Raw genomic sequence first — 24520 nt, forward strand, 5'->3', positions numbered from 1 at the left:
GCTAGAGATAGAGAGTAGCAACCACAGAAGCAAGAAACCTCCTTTCCACTTCTGCCCAGGGAACTTGTGTCCTGATGGGGAGAGATAGGCAATGAGCAAAGGAATAAATAAGATATATGGTTTTACAAAATGATGCTGAATGCAATGGAGTTAAAAAAAAATAAAGCTGAAAGGGGATAAAGAGATGAGAGATGGAATTTTAAATGTCATGAACTAGATATTATAACTATCTAATAATATTTAATATATTATACTATCTAATAATAATCTTTTCAGAGAAGTTTAGATTTTCAAAATTAAAATCTATCCAAACATAGAGTAAAGGATGTGTTTTCTGTTATATAGATATCTTTCTAGAAATGTAACTTATGGGCACCTGGGTGGCTTAGTCAGTTGTGTCTGCCTTTGACTCAGGGCATGATCCCAGGTGGCATCCTGGGATCAAGTCTATATAGCATTTATATCTCTGCCCAGCAGAGAGTCTGCTTCTCTCTCTCTCCCCAACTTCTCCCTCTGTCCTCAACTCTCTATATATCTCTCTCTCTCTCAAATAAATAAATAATAGAGAAATGGCATTTATGATTGTGCCTGTATGTGTGTTTGAGTGTGTGTGTGTGCGCGCGTGTGCGTGCACACGTGGGAGCGATTTTTTACAGTTCCAGAGTCAAGGTTTCTGCTTGCAACAATTCTTCCAAACTCCAGTAATTCACTAATCCTTTTTCCAAATTCATTCTAGTTCTTTCAGTCTTCCTCTTGCTATCTCTTCCTTTCAACGTACCTCATCTGTTCCTTAAGTTTAGTGGCATTTTCTGGCCAAGGTCATACTTGGATGTGCTCCTAGAAATTCAAATTCAAATTCAGAGGCCCTTGAGAATTCACAGAGGAGCCCTAGGCTTCATTGGGTGGACACAGCTCTGTGCACAGCTGTGATGTAGTGTCCAAGAACCCAGGCTCTGGGGTCAACCCTGAGATTTGGCAAGGTACTTGATCTTCCTGGGCTTCAGTTTCCTTACTTAAAGAATGAAGATGTGATGTGAATTGAATGACAGGACCTAAGGAAAATATATAACAGGACATTTGGATGCCCCGACTGCTGATGTGAAGGAGAAAATGTACAATGTCTTGTTTGTTGATTGAGGGTGGATGGTAGATGTTAGAGAGGATGCTGAAGAAGACCATGAAAGGACACACCAAATGGTTTCATTGAGAAAGCTTTGTCTGCCGATGTTGTGTTTTCTGCTACCATATTCATAGTACTGTTCAGTATCAGGAATGCTTGCAGTTAGCAGATATAGTCTCCTCTGAGCACCACCAACTGTATCTGGTATTTTCTAAGGAAGAACTAAGGAAATTGTTGCAGAAGTTAAGAGAGTTCTCTCTAATGCTCCTAGACCAGGGACTTGATCCATTAGAATATGAAATTCAGTCATAATTCATCCACTCTGCTAATTTCTATGATAAATGGAGTTTCTTGTAAAATATACATATTTGTAATTACTGGGTTTTTTCTTTTGCATTATCATGGGAAAAGTGAAAATTTACACATTTGCATTTTATATTTTTCAGAATATTATGATGATACTTTGAAAATTTAATGTATTATATGACTATTCCCCTGTGTTTATTAATAAAATTATATAAAAATTAAAAAAATATATACTATAATATACTCAGAAGGTACTATAATATACTCAGAAGGTACTATAATATACTCAGAAGGTACTAGGTGCTCACCTCCTGAGTTTTTTCTCATTATAAGTTTTGGAAGATAAATAGCATAGTGTTTTATCATGTCAATTGTCTAGTTTAATGGTTTTCAGATTGCTATTATTTTTTAAAAATCAATATAAGGAACCCTATATTTTCTAAATGAAATCCAGCATGGAACCTCAGGATGTAAGGAAGATAAATGGGATTAAGCTTGTTGAAATGGAAACAAGAAGTCTGGATCCTGCCCACTCAGCCAGGGCCCCTTGAGCTCTCACTGTTCTCCTCTCTCCCAAAAACAGCCTGTAAGACATTTCTGAGAAACACTAGTGTTTCTTGGGTCTTTTAGACCAACCAAGACAACTTATCAGAAGGAAGCTGACTCTAATCTTCCCTCAAATGCTCTGCATCCTTAAATTCTCTTTGCAAACAGTGGTCAACCTTACCTCCTCCCTAGACAATTTTGGGGTGGGAAGTGGTAGTTTGGGTTTCTCAGCTACCCGCTCCACCTCTTTCTTCTTTTGTATCCCACCAGAAACCGTCTCACTGGGAAATTCAACTTTTCATCCTGCTTTACCTCTGTGTAGCATATTCAATTGATCATCTCATCATTTCTGGAGCTCCATCACCCTGGGTCCTGCAGTAAGGGCCTAAGGACTCTCAATAATTATGGCTTTGATTATGTCACTCCCTTTCTCAGAAACCCTCCATAGCTCCCTATTTCCTGTGGAATCAAGTACACACTCAGCAATCAATAATCAAGACCTTTCTTGATCTATCTGATAGAAAGTTTCCTTTTTTAGCCTTAAATTTTATGACTGCCCTGGATTATTGCCTGAACCTTCTCTAGACCTCCCTTACTGTGTTTTTAAAATTGAGAAAGTTTACTTACAGTTGGGCAAAGAAAAATAAGGGTGGGATTAGGGAAGATATAAAAGGAAGGACCCTTCATCTGGACCTGGTATGATGAATAAGATTTAAAACGGTAGAGATGGTAGCAAGGGCATGACATTTTCCCTGCAATGCATGAAAAGCTCTTGCCAACCCTATTAGATGGCAGTTATTTGAGATCAGGGACCAATGTGCTATTCATCTCTGGAGCCCCTCACTAGTACCCAACTCACAACTGTGTTCATCATAATCCTCAGTAAATGAATGCTGAAAAGAAGGAACAGCTAACAGAATTGGAAGTCTAGCAAACTTAAAAAATTTGCTCAAGTTAATATAGTCAATTACTGAATAGATTAAACCCCTTGAAAAATGAAAACTAATATAGAAATGTGTTTTTATTATCTAGTTCCCTAATGCATTTTTTGTTTTATAAATGATGCAATTATGTTATTACAGTGTATCTGTATTCATTAATAATTTTGTCAGAGGAAAGCCAGTGTCCTGTTGGAATTATTTGTATACCTGGACTTTCTATCACAGCTTTTCCAAAGGAAGCCCTATCAGTTATTTATGTATTTATGTATTTATTTATTTAGCCAAGTAACGCTACATCACAAAGCACTCTAAAACTTAATGACTTGAAGTAACCACTGTTTATTATTTATCATGAGTCTAAGGGTCATCTCTGTAGTTATGCTGGTTTAAGCCAGGCTCTGATGATCTCAGGCAGGCTCAAACTTGTATCTGGCCCAACTGGTGGGTCAATGAGGGGCTGACAGGTTGGAGGATAACCTCGGCTCTGCTCTAAGTGGTCTCAAGCTTATTCTCTTGGTAAAGGTGGAGGAAAAAGAGAGTGAGCAGGAGAGTACAAGGCCACTAGGCTCAGATCACACACACACACACACACACACACACACACACACAGTCACTTCCACCATATTTTATTGGCTAAAGTGAGACAAGACAGTCAAGAATCAAGGGATGGCAAGATAGATCCCACTTCTCAGTGGGAGAAGCCATAGAGTGACATGGCATAAGGTGTGGATACAGGGTCCTGAGAGCGGCAGAGAACTGGGGACACCCAATGTTGCAGTCAGTCTGCCACAGAAGACCTACATGCATCATCAGTTTTTCTTAAGATTAAGAAAGGGACAAGGGAAGATGCACATTAGCCTAGCTTGAAAGACCAGGAGCTTGCTTTTGCTTTATTGATGCTCAAGCTGCTACTTGAAGGTGCTCAGAGTGTTACCATTCAACCTGCCCCGGCAGCTGATTTAATTCTTTAAAGGTAATTCTATATTCCGTCCTTTTCATGCCCTCTTAGCTTCTTATCTTCTAACACAGGAAATGATAGATCAGTTGATTTGTTGCCTTTGTATCTATAATGAGTAGAGAAATAAAAGACATTGGGAAGTTCATAGGAAGAGATACGTGGAGAAATGAAAAGAGATACTTTTGGTTTACCTCTTTCTTTGTTTTTGAAAGGCAAAATCTCAAAGAAAGTAGAGTGCAATCTTGGGGGATATTTTTTGGTTTGGGAAGGATCTCACAAGGTGCATGAAGGCATCTGTAGGGAGGAAGTGAATGGAAGTGCTGATCCGGAGTATTGGAAGGCATGAGAAAGAAGGGACTGATCAATAGCTATTTTTCAAGTGCGGAGCATAATTTGTGTCAGGCTGCTGAAATGAGTTAGTGCTTCATAGTTAATGGCTATGAGCACATTCCTGTTTTGCAGCACTCTCCAGAATGTTTGCCATCAACAATTCTAAAAGGCTAGGAGTGACTCACAGACAACGTGAGTAACGCACTGGAGCTTCGTGAGCTGGGACCGCTCCTTATCTGAAACTCTTCCCCTTGGATGTTTTGTATCTATACTTACATTCCGGTTTGGCTGCCTCTTGAACCACCCAGTACTCATGCCCTCTTGTTTCAATTGACTTTCTTCCATCTGGAGTTCTCATGGTTTCCCCACTCAGCTTTTCCCCAAGCCCTAAAGAAATACTATCTCTTGTATTCAAAGTGTGGTCCATGGACCAAGGGCATAGGTGTCACCAGTTCATGAGTTTCAATCCCCACTCCAGATCAACCAGTGAGTCTTCATTTGAACAAGATTCCCAGTGGGTTCATGTGCTCACAGAAATTTAAGGAACACCACATTATTCCACAAACATTGATATTCACCTCTGCTTTTTTTTCCCCCTCACTGTTAACCTCCCTAGGGACCCCTTTTTTCTCTTACCTTATATCAGAAAAGACTCCTCAACTTTTCATTAACCTCTGTATGAATGATTCCGAAGTGTCATGAGCTACACTAGCAGAAAATGACATAAAGTCTTATTAAAATATTTTTTTTTCAAGGTTTGGTATTTGCTTTGGTAATTGGAAACTGGAAATTGCTGTGAGGCCTTCTTCCTTTATGGAGTGGTATAAGCCACAAAACAGTCTGAAAATTAGACATGTATGAAAATAAAGGCCACACCATCTTACCAATGTGAGTCCCTAATGTTAGTCAAGACTTCCTGCCAGCAGAGTGGGTACTGTTTATGATTGGAGGCATATTAGAAATATGATCTCATTCAAGTAGCTCCATTTCAGTGAGTAATATGCATTCACTGAGTGTTTTCATGAACCATGTGCCACACACTGAGCCAAATATTATGTATTCATGATATGATGTAATCAGCACATCAGCCCTGTGGAGCATGACCCCCACTTTAGAGATGATGAAAGTGAGGCTCAGGGAAGGGAAGAAAATTGCCCAAGTTATACTGCTGGGGAACTGTAAGGTTGGAAAGAGGCTGCATTCTTTAATCTATGAGATTTCTCCAACTGGAAATTCTTTTTTTTTTTTTTTGGTTCCAAAAGGCTTTTTCCGCTGGGTTTAACAGGCATACATTTCTGAGAAGAGGTGCTACACTAAGCTAATTCCTGACCTTTCATACCTGGGCACAGGTATTTTGAGTTCTCCATTCCCATCCTTGTCTTCGTTGTCTGTTTCAAGTGCTGTGTCCAGCATGACGTCCATTCTGATACTTCCAACAAGATGTCACCTCTCTCTTTGAATTGTGTGGCCTGTGGTTCTCTGGAAGCTTTACTTAATTGTGGAATTACCTGGCACCTTCTCTAACAAGGACGTTCCATCCTTTGCTCCCCTCTGCATCCTTTGCCCTGCCTGGCACTGTGCCTGGCACATCACAAATAACACATATTTGTTCAGTGAATTGAATCCAAGCTGACTTCACTCTGACAGGGACCTTGGGAGTGTCAGAATGCTGAGTGGAGGGAAGGTTGTTAACAGAGGAGAATTTCTCTAATCAGACTATTTCACACCTTTTGCCAAGGGCCAGCCCAGATTTCTCTTAAAATCCAGACCACGAAGAATGGAGGCTGAGGGGATGACAAGAGGAGACAGTCTGTTATAAGACCCCTGGAGCCACCTGGCCTGGCCTCCTAAGAAGGGGAGTCCACTCAACTGCTTTTGTTCCTGAAAAATCTCAACTAGAAAGAAAGCAAACATTTAAAACTTTCTCTTGGAAAGCTATTCTGCCTTTGATTTTTCAGAATGTCTTCAAGTGATTTGGGTCTATTTTTAATACCCGTGAGACATGATGTTGTAAGGAGAGCTAAATATAGGGGCCACATCCCCCTTTCTTTTATTCATTGGCCTTAATCTCCCTAGGAGGAAAAGAAAACGCACATATTTTACCACAGAGTTGTGACGTTTGCCCTGATGGGCCCTGCTGAAAGGAAATTCATAAATACTGTGTCGGAAATAAAGATAATGAATGGATTCTTTTTGGAGAAAACGTTAAGTGGGAGTTTCTTTATGTTAAACCTCCCCTGTCTGCTAAAGACTGTGAGATAGTTCGACTTGTTTTCCTTAGGGTCCTTTGGGGACAGCAGTCAGCCTGTGTTACTGGAGCAAGCTTTAGCACCCTACCATTGGAATCCAGAAGAGTAGGACACTCAGCCAAAAATAACACATGGCATCAGAGCAGCAGCTATAATTCCGGTTCATTATACACTTGCAAGTCTTCTTCTTCCTCCTTCCCTCCTCTTCTTCCTCCTCTTTCCTTAAAGAAGGCATTAAGCTCATGTTAAAAGAGGACAACTGTAATAGTACCCATCGAACCAGAAGGAGGGACTAGGGCTTCTTGAAGAAGCACAAGCCTGAGAATCTATTCTGGAGGGCTGGGCTCTCTGTCTTGTGCATTCTTTCATGGCTTTGCATTTCCCACATAGCTCAGGATCTATTATTTCCATATCTGTGACTCAATCTGGGATGTGGCTTGGAAGAGTCCCTGGGTGAGTCTGCAACCTGGTGGCAGGTGCCATCATAGCCCTTAATTGTTGTGAAGGGTGATTAAGAGGGACAGCACGTGAAAGTGTGGCTATCAGAATGGTTCTGGAATCACCACTTAGTCCACGTCCTACCCTTTAAAGACCATGAGAACTTTGGAAAGTTACTGAATTTTTCCATGCTTGCATTCCCTCATCTCCATTGAAGAGATAATGATAACACCTTATAGAGTTGTAGTAAAGATTGTAGTGCATGGCATGCAGTAAGTACTCAACAGCCTTTAGCCTATAAGTCTACCATTGTAACAAAGGGTAGTGCCAAGGAATTTTCTAGACCGGTGACGTGATTCAGGCCCCTGGTTTAGTATATTTACTATGTCTTTACCATCTGCAGGATAGTCTTGGCTTAATTTGGTTTCTAAATTTGTTCACGGTCTTGATTCCCAGCGCTGTTTTAGGTAGGGTGGCAGACTCAGCTTTAGATGAGAAGTGCATCTACAAGTGTTAGATATACGCTCCATGTGGGCTGCCTCTTGGAGAAAAGGTGTCCCAGCCTCTGCTTCCTCTGCTGTTCCTCGATGGAACTGAATTGGAAACATTGGGTGGTTTCTTCCAACAAAGTGAAAATTAAAAGGTCCCAGAGAGTACTCTTTTTGCCTTACTCCAAAAAATACAGTTCCCACCCACTCCTTAAACCCTCCCCAAAAGGCTACATTTTTGAATCCCTTTGCTGTGCATGCTCCTATCTCTTTGTCTTTAAGAATGTCAGCTCTCGGGGGCACCTGGGTGGCTCAGTGTGTTAAAGCCTCTGCCTTCGGCTCAGGTCATGATCTCAGGGTCCTGGGATTGAGCCCCGCATCAGGCTCTCTGCTCAGCAGGGAGCCTGCTTCCTCCTCCCTCTCTCTCTGCCTGCCTCTCTGCCTACTTGTGATCTCTATCTGTCAAATAAATAAATAAAATCTTAAAAAAAAAAAAAAAAAGAATGTCAGCCCAAGGAACATGCCTTTGTTAAATGCCATTCAAAAGACCATCTCTACTGATATTGGGTTGGTCTTCCTCTGAAGGAGATCTTTGGGGAAACAGGGCCTCAGGGCTTTTGGGTCAGAAGGATTCTTGTCCCCAGATTTCTCTGTGTATACAATCATTACCTGGAATCTATCAAAGGAGAGTTTGTCTGTTTGGTGTCTTGTTGGCATCCATGGATATTTGGATTTAGAAATGAGTCTAAGAAGGAGAAAGATTCCATAGGTCAGAGCACCATAAAGTCCTGGTGTTGTAGTCTACATTATTGTGGAAATAGTTCAGAAATTATTATATTTAAAAATACTACCACTCAAACATTTAAATCTGGATTTTACACCAAGGGTTGGGACAAGGTCTTCATGTTGCTCTTTGTAAAGGACACTGACATATAAGTGGGATTTCTAGAGTTGAACTATGTTGGGGTTAGTGTGTGGGATGGTATGGATCCCTGAGGTAGTTAGTGAAAGCATGTTTCCTTCTCCATAGCTCAGATATTATTTGTAGCTGAAATGATTTGCTTACCTGGCTATTTTCCCAGAGGATGGTGAGGACAGGGACGTGTTCTCTTTATCTCTTAATCATGAGTACCTGGCACCATTTTAGCACATAGTAGGTATCCAGTTCATGCATTTGGCATCCATGAGTAATAAAATGATACGAAGACACTACTTTGCAGCTATTTATTTAAGGAGAAAGACATTTGTCTTGACTTCTGTTATAGGACTGGATTTATCTCTGATGCCAGTTTAGGACTCAGAAAAACATTGAATTGGAATTTTGACATTTGGTCTGTCTATAAATTTCTGGTTTATTTGATAGCTGTAATAGGCACATTTAGAATATAAAATAAAGTGAATTAAATATATTATAGAGTTTGTCCCCTTACTCTTACTCTCTAAATGCTGAAAATGCTAAACAAATGTGTGCTTAGTTTCATGGTTGCTAGGTTAATACCTGGTCTGCATCTGCAAATTGGCTTCTTTGTTGTAGAACCTTTAAAAATTATGGCTGTTCAGATAGAAGCTAGAAAGTATGAATTCAGCTTTTATTTTGTACTTCCTGTCATAATGCTTTTCTGGAAAGAAGAATGAACATGCATGTTTGTAGCAAGTGGCCTCACCTCTAAATTATGGATGTAATTTATGATGGTTCGATTTGAGATTTTTTGACTTTATAATGGTGCCAAAGTGATACACATTCAGTAGAAACTGTATTTTGAATTTTGAATTTTGATCTTTTCCTGGGCTAGTGATATGCCTAGGGTACTCTCATGGTGCTAGGTGGCATCAATAAGCCAAGCTCCCACTCAGCCATATGATTATAAGGGTAAACCACTGACATACCACCATTGTGTGCCCATACCACCATTCTTTTTTTTCACTGTCAGTATAGTATTCAGTAAATTACACAAGATACTCAATATTATATTATAAAACAGGCTTTCTGTTAGGTAATTTTACCCAACTATAGGTTAATATGTTATGAACACATTTAAGTCAGGTTGGGAATATCATTAAGTGTGTTTTTGACTTACCATATTTTCAACTTATTATAGGTTTATCAGGATGTAACCCCATCATAAGTCAAGGAGAACCTGTATTTTTTTTTTTTTTTTTTTTTATGGTTGTTAGTCAGATCCTTGATGTTACTTTGACTTGGTTTTCATGATTTAATTTATTTTAGTTGGTAAAGATTATTCATCACTCATTTAATTCCAAGGTTATCTATTGATTCTTTTCTCCTCATTTGGTATTTTCTGACATTTTGTGGTACTCAAAATTGATTTATACAAAATCAGTCATCTAAATGTCCACAGGAGGCGTCTTTCACTTGTCATCAGCTGTTTTTCTGAACTAATAAATAGAATCATCATGTATGTTGAGTTTGCTGAGTAATTAGAAGGCAGGGGTCCTGCTCTTCACACCAACTGCACCACACTTATAAAAATTCTTATGTAATTTTGAAAGTGAGATCACTGAGAAGGTTCTCCCAAGGTAGCAACCAATTTCTTGGTTGGGGACTAAATTGTTCCCTGTAACATTTTTTTAAAAGGGTTTATTTATTTATTTATCTTAGAGAAAGAGAGAGAGAGAGCGCATGAGAGAGTACCCATCTGTATGTGCGTGCATGTGAGCAGGGGGAGGGGCAAGGAAGGGAGAGAATCTCAAGCAGATTCTGCTCTGAGCACAAAGCCCATTGCAAGACTTGATCTCATGCCCCTGAGATCATTACCTGAGCTGAAATCAAGAATCAGACACTTCAATTACATTTCAAAAAAAGGCATCCTAACTTGCTTAAAATGAGCCAGCATATTTTGGTTTACTTAAAAAGTTAATATCTATTTTTTGTGAACAAAAATAAAAATTTACAATCCCTAAAAACAAAAAACAAACAAACAAAAAAAAAACAGACACTTAACTGACTTAGCCACCCAGGTGCCCCAACCTGTAATATTAATCAGTCATTCTATTTCTAAGCTACTCTAAACCTATGCTCATAATAAATAATAATAATAATAATATAAAGCTTACTGTGCAAATAGGCCTTCAAGGTACATCTTCCTTCCCATTGTTTCTTTCTGCTTCTTTTTTTTTTTTTTAAAGATTTTATTTATTTGACAGACAGAGATCACAAGTAGGCAGAGGAGGTAGACAGAGGGCGGGGGAGCAGGCCCCCTGCTGAGCAGAGAGCCTGATGTGGGGCTTGATCCCAGGACTCTGAGATCATGACCTGAACCAAAGGCAGAGGCTTTAACCCACTGAGCCATCCAGGTGCCCCATTTTCCATTGTTTCTTAAACTTAATGAGTTAGCCTTGTTAAAATGCAAATGAACTTCTGTAGATTTGGAGTGAGGCCCAGGAGTCTACATTTCTTTTTTTTTTTTTTTAATTATTATTATTTTTTAATTTTTATTTTGGTATTTTAATTTTTTTTCAGTTAATTTTTTTTTTTTATTGTGTTATGTTAGTTACCATACAGATGAATGGATAAAGGATTCTACATTTCTGACAACCTCCTAAGTAATGCTGGTCTATATACTTGGAGAAACAAGCCTACCTTGCAACTCAATTCACATCTTAATTCACTCCTATTTTGAAATTCTCAAACAGTATCTTGAGGTTTCCCTTGTGTTAAGATATTACTATCAAGAGTAAATGAAGAAGGAAGAGATTCCCAACACCCACTCCCACCCTCCTGCCCATGCCAACTTAATATTTCATAACAGCAATGAGAACCTAAGTATGTGTGTAACTATGTAAACCAGTTGGATTGTTTTTTAATAATCTTAAATCAAAAGAACTTGGTGGTTGATAAAGTCAATTTCCATGAGTCTTTGAATTCCTATTTCAGAAATTTATTTTTGCCTGAGGGACTTTGGCAGTCCTTCACCTTCTCTGTTCCAAGCCTTTCTCCTCTTCTGAAGTTCCCCTTGTCCCCATTCTCATCCCTTACGTGGTTGCAAAGTCTTACTCTTCAAGCCGAACTGGACAATAACTTGAGTCAAAGTGTTAGGAGATAAAGCTTTAGGCTACTCTTCCTAGGAGTATTTGTGGTTTCATAGATAGTGATAAGAAAGTTTTTAAAACCAAAACGTATAACTGGCAGACTTTTTTTTTTTTAGCTCCATGACAGTCTACTGGACAATTTTTTGGGGTGAGCGGGGCAGGAGGACGAGGAAGGTGGAAAGACATTTCCAGCCTGCCGTATAGCCGGTTTCTCATTCATCTTACTCATAAGATCTACCTTCCCACTCTACTTATTAGTCTATTGGTTATTATTTTGAAGGCTTATGACTTCAGATGATCTTTCAAGTAAACTCTTTTAAGAAAGTATTCTGTAAAAAAAAAAAAAAATAAAATAAAGAAAATATTCTGTAATTCATCTCTGCTTTGTTTAACATTTACTAAGGCAATACTCTGTGTCTCTGAGCTCCTTCAATATCCAGGATACCATCAAGTCAGGAATAGTGTATAAACATACTGGAAAGAGAATCATTATTTTTATATTGAATTGGGAAGGATAAAGTATGGAATGTCTTCACCTGTTTGGACTTAGATTTGATTCTTCTCAGATCAGTGACAGATTCATACGTAGAGAAAAATTGAGGTTCTCATCTGTATGTTGTTTTTTTATTACATTATTTTGCTTCAGGCTCAAGCATATCAAAGTAATTCAGACACTGTGGATGAAATCATCTGATTTCCATCAATAAATGTCTACTAAATCCTTCTGATTATAGGCAGTTGGTATTATTACATAGTTATAGGAAGACATGGTAATATCATGCAGTAATTAATTGGAGTCTACGTGGCTCAGATTTATACAACATTTAATGCCTATAGTTATAGCTAGGCTGTTTCTCACTTAAGTGATTTAAGTAGACTTTGGTATTGAAATGGATTCTGTTTCTTGGTTTAAATATGAGTCTATTGCTTTCTATCCCTGCTCAATATATGCAGGTTAAGAAAAAGTTCTTCCTGGTTTACCACTTTCTTTTTTATTATAGAAAACTTCTTATTCCATACAATTGAAAATGGTTGTTGACTGATTAATCACATAAGTTGATTAAGTTGGGGAATCATAAATCACATACATATACAAAACATTTGACTTTTGCTTAAAATCACAAGGTCCACATTTATTCACCATTATTTTGAGGTGGAGCCAAGGTCTTTGCTATAAGCTAGAGGGGTGTCTTTTTTTTTTTTTTTTTTTTTTTCTGTATAGGCAATATCCCTAAAGGAACCTCTACAAATTCCAGTTTCAATTTCTTCAGTGTTAATTAAGAATGTAAAGACAGTGACCAGCAACCCAAGTAGAGAGGTCTGTACAGATTTTTATGATCCTTGTCTCTACAATGGTAATTTTTTTAAAGGATTTTTTCTTTATTGAGTCTTTCCAAAACATTTGACTAGTTTCAGGAAAGCAACAACTCCCTTTCCATTGCAAGTCACATTTTATAGAAATATTATTTAATTAAATTATATAATTACATTAATAGGCAAAACTGGCATAAATAGGGCTGATAAAAAACACAAGTGAATCTTGGTAAGCATATAACCCAAAGCTCATGGTATATGAAAGAGCATTTTGCCAGTTTCAGTGTTCCACTGACTACAGTCTTGTAGGCATTGTTGTAGTTCAGTTTAGATATTTTATGCAAGGAATAGTAAATATTAATTATTCCAGTTAAACAATGAACTCAAGGCCACTACTTTTTTCTTCCTTTTCAAAATATTGCTATAGGGCCAGAGTTCATCCATTTCAGATTTATCATTTTTATGATAGCTGATTTTGTTTATTTGTTTTTATTTTGGTTTGTTAGAATTAATATACAGACACCTCTGGTATTTTGGATTTGATATATTATTATAGTTTCTTTTTGTGAGTGTGTGTGAGAAGCAAATTCCGATGATTCACACCTTACTATTAGCTTCCAATTAAAAAAAAAGAAGCAAAAACAGAAGTAAATGTTTATAAGGAAATATCTTGAAAAATTTTAGTGAGAATGGATGTGAAGGAAAAATGTATAATAAAGTGGATGATAAGGACTCAAAAATATTCTAGCCCAGCTGTTAAGTGAAAGTAGGTGCAAAATCCTATCAGTAGGTAAAAGACCATCCATTTCTTCCATGCCTGGAGACTCCTTCGCTCCCTACTTATTTTCATCATTGTGCCCCTCTTCTCCTGGCCCAGACTTCCTTTCATTTTCTCCTGTAGACAGAGTATCCGTATCTACTTGAACACGTTTATGCCCTTATCATACCCTCATTGGACATAGTGAAATGCAGGGTTTAATTAATCTGGAAAACTCTTTGTTTTCTAGATTTTTGATTCTTAAAATGAAGTATTAACCCATTTTTATTGTATAAGCTAAAAGGAATTTCCTCAGAATCAAGGGAGGACTGACTAATGATGTGTTTTGTATAGACTTTTCCTTTGTAATTTTTTTATATAACTTTTCCACAAGGAAATAGCATAAATTCTAAAAGTCTATTTCTTATTAGTCAGCATATTCTTAAAAAAAAAAAAAAGAAAGAAAGAAAGATTTATTTATTTATTTATTTGAGAGAGAGAGAGAGAGAGAAAGAGAAAGTGAGTAAGCACAGTGGGGAGGAGCAGAGGGAGAGGAAGAAAGAATCTTCCAAGCAGGTTCCACACTGAGCACAGAGCCCATTTTCACGACCCTGAGATCACGATCTGAGTTGGAATCAAGAGTCGGACACTTTCGTGACTGTGCCACCCAGGCCCCCCTAGTCAGCATATTCTTAATAAGCTGCTTATCTTGAGGAAAAAATAGTGATTTGCTGGCAATCCTTGGTGTTGCTTGGCTTGTCGATGTATTGCCTTATCTCTGCCTTCATTTTCACATGGCTTCTCCCTGTGTGTGTACATATGTCTACATTTTATAAAGATACTGGTCATGTTGGGTCAAGATCCACCCTAATGATTTTGTTTTAGTTTGATCACCTTTGCAAAAACCCTGTGTCCAAATAAGGTTACATTCTGGGGTACTATGGGTTGGGACTCCAACCTATCTCTGTGGGAGGACACAATACAATGCATAACATGGGTCATAGTATTAGCATTTGCATTTGAAAATACCATTAAAAAAAAAAAATTCTCTCCCAGTCGTGTCCCAGGGCAGACTAGAGTTTGCGTCTTAAAATGTCAGTGACGTGATTTGGCCAGAGTGTTATCTATACTTTCCTTATAGTTTATTTTCATAGTCAAAACTTCTTTTAATGAAAGCATTTAACAAAGACAGAAACAAATCTACTTCTTTTTCCATTGCTTGATTTAAGAATAGTGAATAAAAGCTATGCTATTTAATAAGCTCCTCTATTCATGTATGTTCTCATTATGTTTACATTTTGGAGACATGTACTTTATTTTATTAGTAGCAAATTTATACTGAAGTACATTTATTATTTGATGCTTCATTTTGCTTTCATTAGTTTCTTTGCTAAATGATAAGTAGCATCAAAGTCATGCTATTCTGAGTTTGCATTCTGACACAGAGTGACACTGCATTATTGAACACTTTTACCCTTTCCTTTTAAAATTCATATTTCTACATCATCTGTGGAAATTGCATGCTTAAAGCTACTAACTGATGAGCAGGAGAAATGCGGGCTGTAAACGAAGGGGAAATACTGGAGTGTAAGGTACATGTGTAGAGCAGACTGGGCTTGTGATGGAATCTATTTAAAATAATATTTCAGACTTACTCAAGGCTTGCAATAAATACTCCAGTTGGATTATTTCATGTTATTGTGACAACAATTCCGTATAGCAAGAATGGTGTATTGGCCAGGATGGACTAGGTTGTACTGAGGGAAAAAGCCAGCCTGGCAGTTTATTTCTTGTTCCTATAGTGTCTGTTGTTGGTCCAGGTTACTCTCCAAGGCAACCGTTCTCCAGGAGTCAGCTCAACAATCCAGTCTGCTTTGGTATTAAGGCATACCTTATCAACACATGCCTTGTTATCATTGCATTATGGGGAAGGGTGGGCTGACCGTCAAGTGCTGGTGATCAAGGTCTCCCCGTGGAAAGTGATACCCATCCTTTTTCTCATATTCTATTAACCAAAACAAGACATGTGGTTATGCTTAATTTTAAGGGGCTTAAAATTCAGTCTTGCTGTGTGATTGGAACATAAGAGAAAGAGGTACTGATGAACAATAATATGCCTAATTGAGATGATAATGCTTCCCTTTGGCAGGCATGGAAACTAGGTTCAGAGAGGTTGAGTGACCTACCCAGGGACATAGAGCTGCCTAATAATGGGGCTGCTAATCAACCCTAGGTCTTTTTGACTTCAAAGACTTTTTGTGTCCTGCCTTCTATCACAACTGATTGAGCTACCTTGCAAATGATATGATTCAAATGGTAAATTGATTGCTCCCAGATCTCCTTATGGGGTCCTGTTGCTAAATGTTTGCAGGAGGTGGGGAAGAACTGATGATTGGTAAGGCTGCCATTGAGTCTAGGGTCTGGGAAAATATTCTAGACCCTTGTTTCTCTCGCCTGTCTCCTTTTATTGTTGTTCATATTCTTTTATACCTCAGGATAACCTCTGAAAAAGCATCTGAGTGTTCTAAATAAAAGAGAGAAACCAAGCAAGTAAAGGAAGGATTTTTCATTTATCTGCTTTGTTAGAGGTGAGGGGCAATGTATAGTCTTGTGACTATTAAATGAGTAGTAATGGCAAGTTAGGCTTGTATGGCAGGTTCTAGTCTATAAAACATGTTCGTCTATAATCTGAAGGTGCAAGCAAACCTACTTGTATTAGCTGGCAGTGGCATTGTATCAGTGAGGTGTGATTGTCAAGACAGGCAAGACAGTCCAAGACTGCACAGGTAAAAGGGCATTGACTGGCATGAGGGAGGGATCTAGAACACTGCAATCAGATCCGAGTTAACTCCTGACCCATCACCTGAGCAGATGTCTTTGCCTCTTGAATTCTTCATCTATGAATCAGGAGCATAATGATGACTTCATAGAATCTGTGTAAAGAATAAATGAGGTAAGGCCAATGAAGCACTTAAAACAGTTCTGGGTAACTAAGTCCAAGCTCAGTAAATGCTGGCCACTTTTCTTATTATTATGGTGCTTTTTATTGGGAAGATTTTCCAAATAAGGTATGTGAAAATTGAGGTCTATGTGCCATGATAGATCATAACAGAAATACTAGCCTGGATTCTGGAATATTACAATCACTATCACTAGAGGTAGTGGAATGTATTTTGAGGCCAGTAACCAGGATGGAGAAATTACCCAACAGCCTTTCACATAGTTTGCAGAAGGAACTAGCAAAATCTCACCTGGAAAAGAGACATTTCAGCAGATACTTGAAACAGGGACCACTATTGTCCTTGGATCTTTGAAGCATTGTCTTACAGAATAGGTTTTACTCTTATTCCTTATGGAATTAAAAACAACAACAACAACAACAACAACAACAGTACAACTATGGAATTGACAAGGGGAAGAACATCAATTTATTTGGGGACAAAGCTATCAACCATGGAATAAGACTGTTTCCAGAGGTGGTGAGTTTACCATATATGGTGGTATAAGGAGGGTCATGGGGGATTCAAACCTCAGAAGAGTGATTAGATTAGAGAAACCTCAAATGATACTCAAAACTGAGTTCTGTGATTTTAATCCTGGATTCTGAAGGGGTTGAAGCCTGGTGATAGTGTTTTTACAAAGCTTCCCAGTTGATTCTGTTGTGTAGTCAAGTTTGAGAACCACTGTTCTAACTGAAAAGAAGTAGGTACTACCAACAGTAGTTCCAGCTACACACCTTAAAATTATAGGTAATCAATTCTGAACAGCAAGAGAGGGTCATTCTGTGCGAGAAACCAGTGAAGCAGGACAGACTTTGTTTAGATTTGGGTTGGTTTAGCCCCACATTTTGAGGAGTCTGTCCAAACTGATCATTTTGGATAATCATTTGGAAAAAGGGTTGGGGTCCATGGTCAAGGCTGAGTGTCTGTGGCAAAACATCCCATGGGGTGAAGCCAGGGACTGTAGATGCTCAGGATTCAACTATAGGGATCAGTCTATTTTTCGCCCAAGGGAGCTTGCTATTTTTCATGTTTACTGGCTGGTGAGTGATTCATATGGTGCTGGGGGAAATGTGTTCAAATGAAAAGTGTTGCTTCTATGTAAAGTAACTTATTACTTCCAGGATATTCCAGCCTATTGATACCACGGTGCAGAACAATGCAAATTCGTGTGTGTGTGTGTGTGTGTTGGGGTGAGGAGAAGATGGGAGCACACATAGAAATGCATATTTACAGGGCATAAAGCATGCCTTCACACTTCCCTCCTCTGACCTTTATGCCAGAAGCATAAGAATGACCCATTGTCCGCTGGCCCTGGAACTTAGTTGTTCCTAATCTCTGGACACTCAGTGGCTGAGCTGGCCTCCCGCCTGGCCAGTTGGCAGCTGTCAGGGTAGCCCCATGTATCCCAAATTTATTCCCATGTGGCTTCTTCCTGCCCGATCCTTCATCCTCTGGCCTGGCATTTTCTCCATGACAGTCTGCCCCTGAACTGCCCTCGCTGCCGCTTTGGTAAAGGCTTGCAACGAAAGGGAGTAACAGCCACTGGCGGATGCAGTTTGTGCAAGCAGCATCAGCAATGGATGAGACCTCCCCCAGGCTGGAAGAAGACTGGAAAAAAGGCCTTCAGCGAGAAGCGAGCTGGCAGGTAAGTGATGTCCTCAGCTCCAGATGGACCCTGGTCTCTCTCTCTCCACTCTTTAGCCCAAGTGTAGGTAATTCACATTGGTCTTTTTGCAGAACTGCATTATCTGTAGGCACATCCATTTGGGAAAGGTCCTCATTAATTTCCATTTCTTTGTAAACCATGCAAATAAGACTCCAAATGAATTTACTCTATATTCTCAAGCAAGCTAATGGGGTTTTACAAATCTATAGATGTTGCTAAATTTATACTTTCTTAATAAAGGCCCTTGAATTAACAAGTTGCAGGTGTATATCAAAGGAAACATGCAGATTTGGTTTGTGTGAGTACAAGTTCATTGTAATATAAAAATTTAATACAACACCTGTCATCAGACTTACTTTATGGTGTTATAGTAGCTTGGAATAAGGGTCTTGGTTTTAACCTATTTTAATGAGGTGACCATCTTTTAATACAACTTACGTGCCTTTCTTATTTATGCTGAACTCATAATAGGTAGAAGCTCTGTGGTATGCAGAGAGTTCAAGCTAAAGGATTCATTTTGGTGTAGAGGCAGTTTTCATTAAAATATGCAAAGCAGTAATGTTTATATGTTACAATACCTATTTCAAATTAGCAAAATTATATGCTCCTGTCTCATAAGCTGCCAACTGAAATCCCTTCCTAAATCCTGTTGAATGGCTTTGATTACTCTTCTTCACATTACACATTACACACCTCTAATGCATACTTTTACGCATCCACTGCATTGCTATTTAATTAGACAACAATATTGAAGAGCGATGCCAGAGCTTTTTTTTTTTTTTTTTTTCCCTTTAAATGGCACTGCCTTATGGAAAAAGCACATTTCCATGCATGAAGCATTTCTTTTGGATGGTGTTGGATGAAGTGAAACTGTGATTTTCCGTTTTGTCTGTAGCAGAAAGTTTCACAGAAAAAAGTGGTGATTTGGGAATTAGTTGATTTTCAACATCAATTATAAAAAATAATTCTCTCTTTTTATAAAAAGAAGGAAACTTTTCATAAAATTTCTCCTCTGCAGGAGAAATTTTAGAGAAATGTGGCACTGATATTGACAGGTATGTTCTGTTCTAAGCAATGTGATGTTAAGTAAGGAGCTTCCGAAAAAAACATCCTCCAGCCTGCCATGAAATTGGCGTCCTTCCACTTTGAGTGGGAGCATTATTTAGGAAGTAGGAAAGGATACAGAATGAATCTCTGCATGCTACTTTGAGAATGTCATGTGGTGGGTCTCCAGGGGGTCTAAACAAATATTCAGATATTTTATGGTAGGTAGTTGTGACTTTAGGATTTTTGTCTTTTGTTTATGTGTTTTCCTTTAGAAAGTTAGCATTTTTATATATAGTCTCTGCTGAGCTCAAGGGAGGATTAAAGGAGAAAGGATGTGAGCAGATGACTCAGAGATCTCTGTAGACAAAATATTTAAATTAGGAACATGGAAGCCAAATGTTTATGTAAAAAAGCACATGTCCTATAATGTCAGCATCCCATGAACCTTTAGCTTAGTAATTTCCCAAAGGCAAATAATGAACATGCTCTCTTTGCTACTTGCTTCCGAAGATGTGATCTTGTATAGCTGGTCAAACCCTGTCATTTGATAACAGAAACTTCTATAGTGGAAGTAGTGCTTATGAAAAGGAGGACATCATAATCTCTGGTTCGGTCTCCCTGACTCAGTAATTCATGGCAGTGGAGGGAAAAGATGTCGTCAAATGTGTCAGCTTCAGCTTCACCTGCCTCCCCGCTTTGAGGACTACCTCTGCCCCATGTTCCAGTCATCAGTATGGCCATGCCAGGTCCACATATGCACAAAGTCGGCCTACTTCTGCTGACAGTCAAGCTGTCTCCAAGGGAGGAAATGAAATATGATGGCACCAGATGCAAGAGCTTTGCGACAATGACTTCCTTTAGCCATCCATGGTAGTGATGAAGCTGTTTTTAAAATAAGTTGTGAGTGATGTTGAAGATTTAGTTTAGCCAAATACTGCATTTCTTACTAAAAATGATCCAGTACTTTCCTATCTACCTACTATACCTACTATTTACCAGTTACAGTGCAAGAGGTGTGTGTGTGTGTGTGTGTGTGTGTGTGTGTGTTTACATCTTTGTAAGACGCCTAGAGGTTTAGAAGATTGCCTCCATTTTAGGGATGAAGAAACGAAGACTCAAGGAGGTTATATAACCTGTCAAAAGCCGTCCAGTGCTCAAGTTCAGGCCTGTTTGACTCCAGTGCCAATTCCACTTTTGTTGCTGTGTGATCTGAATTGAATTTTATCTCATTTTTTATCTCACGAATAATAGTTTATGAGCAGCTGTGATGTGGGCAGGCAGGAAGCAAAAGGAAGAAAGGGAGAAAGCATGACAAATTTCTAATAGAATAATCAATCTCTGAATCATTAAGACTTTAATAAAATGTTTTTAATCGTTTATTTTTTTAACCCTTATTCTATACCAGGCATGAAGTTACATTTCTAATTCTTACTAGTACTCTGATAGAAAGATATTATTTGATCCTATTGCACAGGGGGGGAGACTGAGACTTAGTAGTGTTAGGGAACATGCCCAGGGTCACATAGCTGCTAAGATGCTGAAAAGAGATGTGGACCCACTGAGACTGGCCCTGAGGCCACTGCTCTTACACAAGGCCACCTCTTAGAGTATATTTTCAAATTATATTTTGATCCTATGTATTTTAACTGTCTCATCTCACAATGATGTGATGGGACTTGGTATTTGAGAAGTCCCCCTGATAGTTCTTTATTTTTGTTTTTGTTTTTGTGTTTGTGTTTTAAATTAAGAGTTGAACAAAAATGGCTTGCTCACTCACTTCTTCAGAATATATTTTAATTGGATGCTGTTTGCCTTAAATGAACCAGCTTACCCATGGAGTTGGAAATGAAGTAGATGCAATTTCTAGAATCAACTGTAAATCTGAAAATCCATTTAAGCATATAACCCATACTGGAAAACCAACAGCGGCTATGTCAGAGTTAATGTTCCTGCCTCTCATGGCCCAGCTATGGAAAAACCTCTGGAACAGAGGTGGCAGTGGCTTTTACCACCAGGTAACAATCTGACCACTGGCAAACTACTTAAGGCAGCGACTTTGCTTCTTTGCTTGTCAAACGAGGGGGTTATGCTTGAGTGAGGTCTTGAAAGAAAGGTGGGGGAGGGGGAGCATGGTGCTACTTTCTTGTTCTGGCAATTGACAGTTGAAAGACCTTATGGAGGGGCAAAGGACTTGTTTCTGGATAATATTATATCTTGGGGTTGTTTCCTTTAAAATAACCGATGTAATTGCGGTGTGGCCATTTTGAGCTTGTCTGTCCATACTGCCTGTCTGTGCCTGTCTCCCCCACAAGAAGATAAATTTCTCAGGGCAGAGATGCATCTTGTTTGCTTCTGTGTCTCCGCACTTAGCACTGAGCCTGGCACAAACTCAACCCTGATTAATCTTGCCGAACTGTGAGAATTGCAAATGTGAGTTGGAAGAAAGCTAAGACATGATCTGGCCCTGATACTGCACTTGAAGAACCAAGGCCCAGGGAGGCTGAGTGACTGCCCCAAGTTCCACAGTTGGTTAGTGAGGGGAAGGGATTACTGCTCTGAGCGTTGACTTTCTTTTCTCTGGACCACTTCTCTATGAACTTCCTATGCCTCAACTTTCTCATCTGCAAAATTGGAGCTAGACCATACTATCTGTGTCTGTTTAGGTATCTTTATTTATCATAGTACCCCTATCTGGACAGGTGTTACAGCATAAGCATCAAGAATATGGGGTCTAGGGCTAGTCTGCTGGGTTCTAAACTTGGGGTCATCATTTTCTAAGTATGTAAACTCTCTGTACTTCAGTTTCATCCTCTATTCAACTGTAAAATGGAGGTAATTATCCTAGCTACCATATAGGATTGTTGTGAGGAGTAAACGTGTTAATTTATGGAAAGTGCTTAGAAGAGCACTTCAGTAAGTACTGTAAAGTGACCCATTGCACACACTGTATGTGTCAGCTCCTGTCTACCTACTGTCTATGTAATGCTTTCAGTTACTCAATATTTCTTTGAATACCTACTATGTGCCAAGCATATCCACAGTTAAGTGGATGAGAAAGTAGCTAGAGGCAATGCCCTTAAATTTGAGGTCATAAGTGCAACAGGTCACTATAATTACAGAAGCACAATAAAATGCTTTGTATCATGGAAACACTGAAGAATAAGCTCATAGAGGAGGTAAATCTAGAGTCAATTAAAGAAAGAGAAGGCTTTAAGCTAGACAAAGAACTGGGAAGAGAATTCAGGGCTAGAGAGAACAGATCAGAGACAGGAAAGGGAGAGACTCTAAGGTATGTGTTAAGCAGCCAGTTGTTCTGGGTTCTAGTGTTTCAGTGTGAGTCAGGAGTGGTGGAAGATAAGTCTGAAGAGGGAGAGAATAGAGAGGTCCTGTGTGGTTAGACCAACTAGCTTCAAATGGCCGTGGGGAACCATGGATAGGTTTTAAGCAAAGGTATGACATAAGGATTAATTTTTTAAATTTTTTTTAAAGAAAGATCATTTCTGATTTCTGTGGAAGATTAATTGAGGTATGGTAAGAGTAGAGACCAAAACCCAGTGAAGAAGGTGCTTCACTATTTTAAGTAAGGACTGGCTGGATCATGGAAACAAGATGCAGATGGAGGGGAAATTCAGAAATATATAGAAGATACCAACCTCAGGATTTGATGATTGACTGATGCATGGTGTGAGGATATGGGAAGAGTCAAATGGCCCTCAGGTTTTTCTTTAAGGTGTCTAAGGTGGATATGGGTGGCATTATCTGAAAAGAGATTACCAGACAGAAATGGTCTCTGGGCTCATGGTAGGGTGGATAATAACTAACAAAATGATGGAGAAGAGTTATAATAAATATAAGTAACATTGTATTTTATACTAGGAGGATAAACAAAACCCAGTGAGGGCTCAGAAATCTCACAGAAGATAATAATATCAGGAATGTACTGATCAAGGGCTTACTTTGTATGAAGAGCTGTTTAAGAATTCTCCTTATATTAACTCATAGAATCCTTATCATTGTGGAATTGGGGAGATATGAGTAGTATCTTCATTTTATAGATGAGGGAGTTTCAGAAAGGTTAGGAGCACTTAATAAGTACATGGGGCCTGGGCCAAAGCAGACTGGATCCAGTGCTTTGTAAGGACATAATCTTTTGTAAGCACCAAAGGATTATGTCTATCCACATGGTGCAAGAGGGCAGGGATGATCTCACAGGGTAGATGGCTTTTGAGCCAGGTTTTTAAGGAGGAGCATAATTTTTTTTTTAAAGATTTTACTTATTTATTTGACAGAGAGAGATCACAAGTAGGCATAGAGGCAGGCAGAGAGAGAGAGAGGAGGAAGCAGGCTCCCTGCTGAGCAGAGAGCCTGATGTGGGACTCGATCCCAGGACCCTGAGATCATGACCTGAGCCGAAGGCAGCGGCTTAACCCACTGAGCCACCCAGGCGCCCAGAGGAGCACAATTTTTTAAAAATTTACTTAAATTCACTTTAGTTAACTTATACTGAGTTATTAGTTTCGGGGGTAGAATTAAGTTGTATATAACACCCAGTGCTCATTATATCAAGCATCCACCTTAATGCCCACCGCCCAATCATCCCATCCTCCCACTCACCTCCCCTCCAGCAACCCTCCATTTATTTCCTATAGTTAAGAGTCTCTTATGGTTTGCCTCCCTCTCTGTTTGCATCTTACTTTATTTTTCCTTCCCTTCCCCTATGTTAATCTACTTTGTTTCTTAAATCCCACAGGAGTGAAATCATATATTTGTCTTCTTCTGATTGACTTATTTCGCTTAACATAATACTGTCTAGTTCCATCCATGTCATTGAAAATGGTGAGGTTTCATTCTTTTTGTTGGCTAAGTCATATTCCTTTAGAGATATATACCATATCTTTATCCATTCATCTGTTGATGGACATCTGCACTCTTTCCATATTTTAGCTATTGTGGACACTGTATAAACATTGGGGGGCTGGTGCCACTTCGATTACTATGTTTGTATCCTTTGGATATATACCTAATAGTGTGCTTTCTGGGTTGTAGGGTAGTTCTATTTTTAACTTTGTGAGGAAAATTCATACTGTTTTCCAGAGCTGTTGCACCAGTTTGCATTCCTACCAACAATGAAAGAGGGTTTCCCTTTATCTACGTTCTCGCCAACATCTGTTGATTCCCATGTTTCATTCTATCTGGTGTGAGGTGATATCTCAGTGTGGTTTTGATTTGTGTTTCCCTGATGCCAAATGATGTTGAACATTTTTTCATGTATCTGTTGGCCATTTGTATGTTCTCTTTGGAAAAATGT

At 38.9% G+C, this 24520-nt stretch overlaps 1 protein-coding gene across 2 annotated transcripts in view; it reads left to right on the forward strand.

Moving 5' to 3' along the window:
• The window catches only part of PPARGC1A (PPARG coactivator 1 alpha), a 656258-nt gene that overhangs the window by 327535 nt on the left and 304203 nt on the right, over positions 1 to 24520 (forward strand). Inside the window, exon 1 of one of the 2 annotated variants that reach the window (XM_059164570.1) lies at positions 17980 to 18144. The exons of the other annotated variant lie outside the window; for it this stretch is intronic. Coding sequence (XP_059020553.1) covers positions 18049 to 18144 — 96 coding nt within the window. The 5' untranslated portion in view covers positions 17980 to 18048. Of the gene's footprint in view, positions 1 to 17979; positions 18145 to 24520 lie in introns of those variants that run through there. 2 annotated transcript variants of the gene reach the window in all.

This window comes from Mustela lutreola, chromosome 1, assembly GCF_030435805.1.
Source record: "Mustela lutreola isolate mMusLut2 chromosome 1, mMusLut2.pri, whole genome shotgun sequence".
NCBI classification, from domain to species: Eukaryota; Metazoa; Chordata; class Mammalia; order Carnivora; family Mustelidae; genus Mustela; species Mustela lutreola.